At 35.8% G+C, this 10,816-nt stretch overlaps 1 protein-coding gene across 1 annotated transcript; it reads left to right on the top strand.

Annotated features, from left to right (window-relative positions):
- Nucleotides 1-653: 653 nt before the first annotated feature.
- LOC132381556 (uncharacterized) lies at nt 654-10,590 on the top strand. The gene is made up of 2 exons (XM_059951057.1): nt 654-848; nt 10,075-10,590. The coding sequence occupies exons 1-2, from the start codon at nt 654-656 to the stop codon at nt 10,588-10,590; spliced, it is 711 nt and encodes a 236-aa protein (XP_059807040.1).
- The last annotated feature ends 226 nt before the right edge of the window (nt 10,591-10,816 follow it).

The following is a 10,816-nucleotide window of genomic DNA, read 5'->3' as shown; positions in this document are numbered from 1 at the left end:
TTTTTTAACTTACTGTTAAGAGTTTGTTGTGAATTTCTGAAGATATGCAAACAGAAATGTCTCTCAGGTCTAAAGGACGAGAACCCGGACGCAATCCGAATGGTAACAGAAAGAAGCAGGCTCCGCCACAACACACTCAATTAACTTATGAATTGTTTATGGAGAATTTGGACAAAAAATTTGATGAACTACAACAATTTTTTAAACAAGATATAAAGGCTTTTCAAGATTACATGGTTAAGACGGATTCAGTAATTAACCAGCAGCAAGCTCTTATTGCATCTCTGCAAGAATACGCTCGGAAACGAGATTTGACTATTGAAAAACTACAACAGGATTTAATTTCGACCATTAAACTGGTGGAAGCACTTAAAGCCAAGAGTGACAATTTTGAGAATCGGTCCAGAAGACAGAACCTACGTATACTTGGTCTTCCAGACGGCATAGAAAAAGACGACCCTTCAAAATATTTTGCTCAACTATTAAAAGACATGTTTCCATTGATTTTCCCAAATAACCCTCCATTATTGGATCGCGCACATAGAATTCGGCGTTGATCACCGAGTGCTACAGATAAACCTTCCGATGTAATTGTCCGGTTTCATTATGTACACGACAAAGAACAACTTATTCGTGCGGCTCGGCGGGCAGGAATGATTAAATTTCAAGAGCACTACTTCTGTTTGGTTGAAGATTTTAGCCCTGATCTTATGAAAAAAAGGCTTCTTTTCAAACCGCTGATGGCTGAATGTTATGAGAAAAATCTGAAACCTGTGCTCCTATACCCTGCGAAGCTTCGAATCTCTCCGCCGAACGTTCCACATCAGGTTTTTCTTTCTATATCCGAGGTGAGAAGTTATCTGGAGAAGAACTTCCCTACTGCTACAGACACCAGTCTCTAATAAATGAACGATTCTGATCGTGTAAGATGGTTCTCGATTTCTTAAACCAGAACTAACCTCTGGTTATTGGTGTAGGTTTATCCTATAATTTATATTTAAGTTAAAGTGTGTTTTTGTCATATCAATTGCTCTGTTTTATACACTTTAACCATTATACTATATTCTTGACTATTAATTTTGTTCCTTCAAAGGTATATTTTTAACCCTTTGAAGGTGAATTCTTTTTGATTAAGATGGTGGTTTTTTGAAAAAGATTTTTGGTTTTGTTTAAGGTGGCGTTATTTTTTTTCTCTCGTCTTCTTCCTACAATGTATCGCTTATCATAGCTTAAATATTTTTTGTTTTGTCTGGGCTATAGCCCGATTTATAAGCTTTTAGTGACTATATTCTTATTTTTTACAACTAACTATATTTAGAAGTATGGTTTTTAGTATAGCGATTTTAATTTTTAAAGTTGGGGTGGTTTTTTTAATTTATTTTTTATTTTATTTTTTATATATCCTTTATATACGGAGTGGTCTTCCACTGACATGGGGGTAGAATTAGTCTTATTCTTTCCTTTTTCAAGCCAGTTTGTTTTAGTCTTTTCATTTGGGCTGTTTTTGAACTTCAAATATGTCTGTGTTGTCGTCACTTCCGGGTCCTCTCTTTACTTTTGTTCCTCTTCCGGGTGCATGAGTTTACAAGTTGGTTAACCCTGTCTATACCAAAGGGTTGATTTTAGAATTATGGCTCAGACCATTAATTTTGACTTAGAATACTAATAGTTTAAATCATCCAATTAAACGAAAGAAGATTTTCAAAGTATCCCAAAGACTTAATGCTCATATCATTTTTGTACAAGAAACTCATGTAAGGAAGGACAAATTTTGCTTTTTTAGGTTTTGGCGGGGTCAACAGTATCATGCTAATTCGAATGCCAAAGTAAAAGGAGTTTCAATTTTTATTGACTCCTCTATTCCATTTGTTCAACATGATATCTTTTCGGATCCGAATGGTAGATTTTTGTTAATTATGGGTTTACTTTGTAATAAAAAGGTTGCTTTGGTTAATGTTTATGCTCCAAATGTGGATTGTCCTGACTTTTTTAAGTCCTTATTTACTTCTTTACCCAATCTAAATGAATATAAGTTAATAATGGGTGTGACTTTAATTGTTGTTTAAATCCTTTGATGGATAAATCTTTATCTATTCAGACTTTACCTAATAAGTCGGCCACTTGTATTAACTCCTTTTTGACTGATAATGGAGTTTTTGATGTTTGGAGATTTCGGCATCCTAACGACGAAGAGTTTTCTTTTTTCTCACATGTTTATCATTCTTATTCGAGAATTGATTATTTTTTTGTAGACTCTTGTTTTATTCCATCGGTAATCAGTTGTAATTACGATATTATAGCTATCTCTGACCATGCTCCATTAATACTTTCTATTAAATTTATGGATACAGTTTTTAATGCCAGACATTGGCGATTTGACTCTACTTTATTGCAGGACTCGGACTTTATAAAATTTATGAAGGAGCAGATTGATTTCTTCTTTTCAACTAATTCCACAGATGATATCTCCTGTGGAACACTTTGGGACACTTTTAAAGCGTATATACGTGGACATTAAGAAAATGCATTAAGAAGGAAACTCTTTTATTGGTCGATAAAATTAAAGAGATTGATAAGAAATATTTGATCACTCCTAGTAAGGAGCTTTACAAACAAAGGGTTGAACTTCAAATGGAACATAGTTTATTACTTACATCTCTGATTGAAAATCAATTAATGAAAACCAGATCTGATTTTTAGATACATAGTGATAAATCTGGTAAACTGTTAGCTAGTCAATTGAAGAATGCTTTGGTTAAACGTCAAATCACTAAGATTCGTCAGCAGAATGGGAATTTGACAGTTAATCATGATGAGATAAATAAGGCATTTCAAGACATTTATACCTCCCTGTAACAATCCAAATTCCCTCAAGATCGTAATACCATGTGTGATTTTCTTGGGAAATTAAATTTCCCAAGATTATCATCTGATGATCTTTCAATATTAGATACTCCTATTACGGATGTAGAAATTAAAGGGGCTATTTCCTCAATGAATTCTGGGAAAGCACCAGGTCCAGATGGGTATACAGTAGAATTTTTAAAAAATTTTTCCGCTACTCTTTCTCCTTGGTTATGTAAGGATTTTGAGGAAGCAATTAGATTGGGGAATTTGCCACAATCTTTTTATAGAGCTTCCATTTCTCTAATATTGAAGAAAGATAAAGACCCCACTGACTGTGCATTCTATAGACCAATATCTTTATTGAATGTAGACTCCAAGATTTTTTCCAAGTTACTGGCATCCAGATTGGAGAAGGTATTACCCAAAATTATTTCAGAAGATCAAACCGGTTTTATTAAAAATCTCTATTCTTTTTTCAATGTTACTGAATTACTGAATATTGTTTATATTCCCTCACTTCAGAATGCGTGATTTCATTAGATGCGGAGAAAGCATTTGACAGAGTTGAATGACCTTACTTATTTAATGTGTTGGAGAAGTTTAATTTTAGTCCGACATTCATTTCTTGGATTAAATTGATTTATCACACTCCAGTAGCCTCAGTGTTTACCGATAATCAAAGATCTCCCTTTTTTCGCCTATTTCGGGGCACTAGACAAGGATGGCCTCTTAGTCCATTACTATTTAACATTGCCTTAGAACCTTTGGCAATTGCCATCAGAGAATCAAGGGATATTTTGGGTATTATTCGTAGGACAGACATTCATAAGTTATCTTTGTATGCAGATGATTTATTATTATTGTTACGTACTTGTGACACATGACAGTGGAGCCCTTGTCACGTGACTGGGGTTGAAGCTGTACTGGTCTTGAGGTGATGGTCTTGTGATGGTGGTGACGTCATTTTCCCGCCAGTAGAGATCATGTGACGGGTTTTTTTTCAGGTTATAAAAGGTAGACCCCACCCTGTGAGGAGGGGCAGTTCGTGGCTGGATTTGCCAGGTTGACTTCATGCCACTGCGTGTTTTAAGTGATGACGCAGTTTAGTTGAAGGATGAAGTTTTTATTTAATGCTAAAGTTTAAAAGGTCATTTCCAGCAGGTTCTTTACGATTCTGCTAGTTCGAGAAAATTAGTGGAGAATGAAGATTGGAAGTTCGGAAGTTAAAGATCGAGGAGAATCACTTTCTATGGTGAAACGGGGGCGACCTTTGTTTGATCCTTATTTGGAAGGATTTCGTTGACTATCTTCGCATTAATCCCTAGGTTTAACTAGAAAGGATTAAAGGTAGTGGAGAAGGAAAGGTCAGTGCCTTTAAGCCGTTCTGTTTCGTGAATTCTTCATGGGAAGTTCGACGTCGGGGATCGAAGCCAAGCGACATGAAAGACAATTTAAATCATCCTATAAAGTCTCTCCTTTTTAAATGGACCGTGAGCATATCGAACTTTTGGCAATACCACTTCAAAGAACTGTTTTTGCAATATCGCTTTAAGAACTGTTTTAAGCTGCCGCACCGCAGCTGTTTCCGGTTACGGTAGTGTTTATTTACTTTTGGGGGTTTGTTTAATAAACGTGTTGTTTGTTATAAGAAACCCTTGCCGAACTCATATTTATTGTTGCCTGAATACGTAACATTATTCATCTCTAACCCTGAGAAATCTATTCTAGCAGTTTTATCATTGTTGGCTCAATTTAGTGAGTTTTCTGGGTATAAGTTAAATCTTAATTAGAGTGAATTGTTTCCTTTGAATATATGGAATATATATATATATGGAAATTTACCTTTTAAATTAGTTAATGACTCTTATTTATTTAGGGATCAAAATCACAAAAAACCATAAAGATTTATTTAGGTTTAGTTTTTACCCTTAATTGATCAGATTAAAGATTTGTTTACTAAGTGGTCACCATTATCTTTATCTCTAATAGACAGGATTAATGCTATTAAGATGGTTATTTTACCTAAGTTTTTATATATTTTTCAAGCGGTACCAATTTTTATTCTGAAATCTTTTTTTACTAACATTGATTCAAAAATTTCCTCATATATATGGCAGAATAAAAATCCCAGGTTAGGTAAAATATACTTACAGAAGACAAAGAAGGAAGGTGGGTTAGCATTACCTAATTTCAGATTTTATTATTGGGCAGTTAATATTAGATATTTGTCATGTTGGTTGAAAGATTGGGGTGGATCTTTTGGCCCTCATTGGGTGAGTTTAGAAATTAAATCTGTATCAGGTTATGCTCTGGGTTCTATTTTAGGGACTTCTCTCCCTTTTGCTCTCTCTAAATTGCCGAAACGAATTGACAACCCGATAGTTAAACATACTTGACGTATATGTTTTCTATTTCGGAAACTTTTCGGGTTGACTCAATTTGTTTTAAATAGTCCTATTGTATTTAATTGCTTTTTCCACCCTTCCATTATAGATCAAGCTTATTCGGCTTGGAAAACTAAGGGATTGCTAAGATTTTCTGATTTATTTTTGGACAATTGTTATGTCTTTTGAGCAATTATCCAACAAATATAACTTGCCTAGATTTCATTTTTTTAGATATTTACAGATTAGACATTTTTTAAGTACTGTACTCCCTGCGTTTCCAAATTCTGTGCCTTCAGATATTTTGGAGAGTTTGTTTGAATTAGACCCTTTTCAATAAGGGCTTATTTCAAAACTTTATAATATAATTATGAAGATACGTTCAAAAAGGATTGGGAAAGAGAGCTTAACATTATTCCTAGTGAGAATTGAGATAGAATTCTTCAATTAGTTAATACATCATCGATATGTGCCAAACATTCATTAATACAATTTAAGGTTGTACATAGGGCCCATATGTCCAAGGATAAATTAGCTCATTTTTACTCTTATATAAATCCTATTTGTGATAGATGTCAATCTGAAATCACGTCTTTAACTCATATGTTTTGGTCATGTCCGCTTTTGAAAAAATATTGGAAAGATATTTTTGATATTATCTCTGCAGTTTTGAATATTGATTTACAACCTCATCCTATTACCGCAATTTTTGGTTTACCAATGATGGACTCACTGCATTTATCTTCTTCAGCCCGTCGAATGATTGCATTTCTAACTCTGATGGCTAGAAGATCTATATTGTTGAATTGGAAGGAAATTAACCCTCCCACTGTATTTAATTGGTTCTCTCAAACTATGTTATGTTTAAATTTAGAAAAATTTAGAAGTGGTGTTTTTGATACTTCTATTAAATTTGAAAAGATATGGAGACCATTTATTCAATATTTTCATATGATGTAATATGACCCCGTTCCAAGTTCATTTGACTTTCCAGCTTTTAGCTTATGCATGTTGAGAGGACCGGACGTGACGGCATTGATGATTATTTATTCTTGTGAGATATTATAAACAGCTCTTTTTTTCTTTTTTTCCCAACGTTTCTTTTTTCTTCTTTTTTTTGCTTTTTTCTTTATTAGTCATTAGATTAGTAGATTAGTTAATTTTGCATTATATATTTTATTTCTTTTTTCTGTTTTTTTTATATCATATATTATGAAATATCTAGACTTAACATGTTCATATATATACTGTATGGTTTATGTCTTGGTAAACCCATTTATACTGTAACTATTTATGTCTTTTTTTTATCTGTAATGGAATTTGTATGTTTGTAATTTTTTTATTAATATATCATTTGTATCTTGTCCACATTATTAATAATAATAAAAAGATTGAGAAAGAAAGAAAAAGAATTATTACCCTGATTATTCTAACTGGAAAATTGCTAAATTGGTTTCTTACTGAAAGGTTCATTGTGGAGCAATGAAAAACGTGGTTTTGCATGTCCCCCATACAAATCATTAAATTAGATTAGTACATTCAGATAGTACAAGGGAAAATACAGAAGAGAGTGCATCAATTACAAAGAAAGATCACTGCAGTCCGTCATAGTCATAAAGAATACAGTGCAGAAGTAAGCCCTTTGACCCATCTAGTCCATGAAGAACTGTTATTCTTACCTAATCCCATTAAGCCACACCTGGATCATAGCCCTCCCATCCATGTACTTAACCAAACTTCTCTTAAATGTTGCAATCAAACCCATTTCTATGACTTATTCAGAGAGCTAAATGCATGGCTCAAAGATTGACGTGGAAGAAGTGGATTTGATTTTGTGGGATATCGGCACCAGTATTGAGAATAGAGTTAGCTGTTCCAAACTGGACAGGCTCCACCTGAATCCTGCAAGGACCAGGGATCCTGGCAAATCCCATAACAAGGGCTGAGGATAGGGGAGTGGATTCAATACCTTGGAAAAGTAAGGACAAAGTAAAAAGGAAGGAAAAGTTATGAAAGTCTTCAGAAAAAAAGACAAAGTTTAGAAAGGGATTAGAATTTAACTCTGGTAACATGAGGTAAAATTGAAAAGGGTGATGAATAGAGGCATCCAGGAATACAGGGTGATAGCATTCTACCTGCATGGTACAAAAACTGCACTGTGGTGGACAGGAAGTCTCCACAATGGATAGTCAAAACTACCTAACACATCCACGGCACCAGTCTACATGCCATCAAGGACATACATAGACAAACCTGTCAGAAAAGGGTCAGTAACATCATGAAGGATCCCACCCAACCCGCTCATGGACTGTCTGTCCCATTCCCATCAGGGAGGAGGATGTGTAGTGTCCACGCCAGGACTATCAGACTCAAAAATGGTTATGTTCCCCATACAGTGAGGCCGATCAACATGCCCCCCCACAAACCCACCCCACCACCACTTTATCAATTCCTGTCAGAGTCACCTTATGTACAGACACTCCTATGCCTAGTGTTACTTTATGGACATACAATTAATTTCTGTATATAAGCTATCTTATGTATTTATATTTGCTTTGCTTTTTTGTTATTGTATTATTGTGCTTTTTTGTGCTGCATCAGATCTGGAGTAAAATTATTTTGTTCTCCTTACACTTGTGTACTGGCAATGGCATTAAATAATCTTGTTTAGTTTTATATTGTTCTGAAGGTAATATATTTGAATGCATGCAGTATACAGAATAAGATAGATGATCTTGTGGCACAGTTAGAAATTGGCAGGGATGATGTTATAGGCATCACTAAGTTGTGGTTGAAAGAAAATAACAGTTGCAAACTTAACATCCAAAGATACACATTACATCAAAAGGACAGGCAGGTAGGCAAAAGTGGTTCTATTGGTAATCAAAGAAGTGACATATGATCAAAAGATATAAATAGAATAAAGAAATTACAATGGTAAAAAGAACAAGATGTGGAGACAAATTACAACTGGAGATGAAAAAGTCATCTAAAAAGGACAATGTTACGATGGTCATGAGGGAATTTCAAAATGCAGGTAAATTGTGAAAGATCAGATTGGTGCTGGATCCCAACAGAAGGAACTTGTAGAATTGTTATGAGGAAGTTTTTTAGACCCACTTGTAGTTGATCCCATAAGGGAAATGGCAATTCTGGATTGTGTGTTGCATAATGAATCAAATTTGATTAGGGTGCTTAAGGCAAAGGCATAATATAGGCATAATATAATATTAGTGATCATAATATAGGCATAAGGCATAATATAACATTAGTGATCATAATATAATAGAATTCACCCTGCAATTTGAGAGGAGAAGCTAAAACCAGATGTATCAGCATGAATCAGATGAAGATGCTGAAACATTGACAGCTAAGATCAATGAAGTGTTGATAGAAATAGCCAATAAGATATTTGGAAAACATTGAAGGAAAACCCAATCCTGTGTAACAAAGGAGATCATGGAAATGTGTAACACTAGAAGAGACCTGAACAACACAACAACAGGAGCTGTAGCCTACAGAAAGATCAGCAAGATCAGGAAAAACATGATCAAAGCCAAGGAAGGATGGATTGAGAGACAGTGTAGAGATAGAAGATAGCCTAAACAAGAACAACAGCAGGCGAGTCTTTCAAATTGTGAAGAACTTCACTAAACAGAGATAGTCACGAGTCAGCATCATTCGAGACAAAGAAGGAAACTGTCTCACAGAAGATGAAGACATTCCCAACAGAAGAACTAAGTATTGTTTATGGACTAACATGGTTACTAACATGGTTAGAGCATTGGCTGATTGGTAGCAGGCAGCAAGTGGGAATAAAAGGATCCTTGTCTGGTTGGCTGCCAGTGACTAGTGGTGTTCCGCAGAGGTTGATGTTGGGACAGTTTCTTTTTATGCTGTATATTGATTTAGATGATGGAATAGATGGCTTTGTTGCCAAGTTTGCAGATGATACTAAGATTGGTGGGGGGCAGATAGTGTTAAGGAAACAGGTAGGCTGCAGAAGGACAAGACAGATTAGGAGAATGGGCAAGAAAGTGGCAAATGAAATACAATGTTGGAAAATGCATGATCATGTACTTTGGTAGTAGACATAAATGTGCAGACTATTTTCTAAATGGGGGGGAATCAAAAAATCTGGGAAGCTAGGGGACTTGAGAGTTCTTGTGCAGAACACTAGAAACTTGCAGGTTGAGTCAGTGGTGAGGAGGCAAATGCCATGTTAGCATTCATTTCAAGAGGTCTAGAATACAAGAGGAGGGATGTAATGTTGATGCTTTATAAGGCACTGAGCAAACCTCACCTTGAGTATTGTGAACAGTTTTGGGCTTCTCATCTAGAAGAGATATGCTGGCATTGGAAAGGATCCAGAGGCAGTTCACAAGGATGATTCAGGGAATGAAAGGGTTGTTATATATGGAAAGTTTGATGGCTCTGGATCAGTACTCACTGGAACTTAGAAGGATGAGAGGGGATCTCATTGAAACCTTTCGAATGTTAAAAGGACTAGACAGGGTAGACGTGGAAAGGATGTTTTCTGTGGTGGGGGAGTCTAAGACAGGAGGGCACAGGATAGAGGGGAGTCCATTTAAAACAGAAACGTAGAGAAATTTCTTTAGCCAAAGGGTGGTGAATTTGTGGAATTTGTTATCACAAGCAGCAGGTTGTTGGGTGCATTTAAGGCAGAGATTGATAGGTTCTTGATTGGATATTGCATCAAAGGTAATGGGGAGAAGGCCGAGGAGTGGGGTTGAGAAGGGGAGTATCAGGCATGTTTGAACGATGGAGCAGACTCAATGAGCCAAATGGCCTAATTCTATCCCTATGTCTTTGCATCCATCAGACCCAAGGAGACCCCAGCATACTCGCAAGCCAGGACTCATCAAGCAATGACAACTTTTCAATTCTGTGGGAAGAAGTAGAAGCAGCCATAAGATCGTTGAAGAATGGGAAAGCTGCAGAAATAATCAATGTCTCAGCTGAGTGGATAAAACATGGAAGAGAGACAATGATAGACATCCTCACCAATATCTGCAACAAATTCTGGCAGACTGGGGGATGGTCCACATCCCTCACCATAACTCTCCCAAAGAAAGGAAACTTACAGCAGTGCCAGAATTATAGAACCAGAAGTCTTATCAGCCATGCAAGCAAAGTGATATTGAAAGCCATCTTGAACAGACTGAAACTACAGCAACAATACATTCCAACTCTTATACTCAATACTTTATGGAGGCCAACATGGCAAAAGCTCTCTTTACCACCTACCTATGATGCAGCTTTCAAGGAGTTACGGATTTGTATTTCCAGATTTATGTATTCTCTCCTATTCCTCAGTATTCTACCATTTACTGCTTAAGTTTATGCCCAATTTATATGTATTTGTATGGCTGAAGTTGAGGTGTTATAACAGATGAGACAGTGGTTCTATTACAAGTTTGTTATTCAATACCCTTCAGACATAATGGAGAACTAGCGAATAAGAATGGATGGCAACATGTACCAAGGAGCTTCCAATGAATCAGTACAACATATACCTGTGCATTTTTATTATAAAGACATTTTTACCTTCAATGGTACCCAGT

The sequence above is a fragment of the Hypanus sabinus genome, chromosome 26 (genome assembly GCF_030144855.1).
Source record: "Hypanus sabinus isolate sHypSab1 chromosome 26, sHypSab1.hap1, whole genome shotgun sequence".
Taxonomy (NCBI): Eukaryota; Metazoa; Chordata; class Chondrichthyes; order Myliobatiformes; family Dasyatidae; genus Hypanus; species Hypanus sabinus.
The sequence above is the reverse complement of the archived record's forward strand: the minus strand, read 5'-3'. Positions and strand labels throughout refer to the sequence as shown.

Excerpts from the sequence above, each read along its gene's own strand:
- LOC132381556 (XM_059951057.1), top strand. The coding sequence starts at position 654 with ATGATTAAATTTCAAGAGCACTACTTCTGTTTGGTTGAAGATTTTAGC. Across the intron at positions 849-10,074 it reads TTTTTCTTTCTATATCCGAG|ACCCAAGGAGACCCCAGCAT; the intron begins GTGAGAAGTTAT and ends TGCATCCATCAG.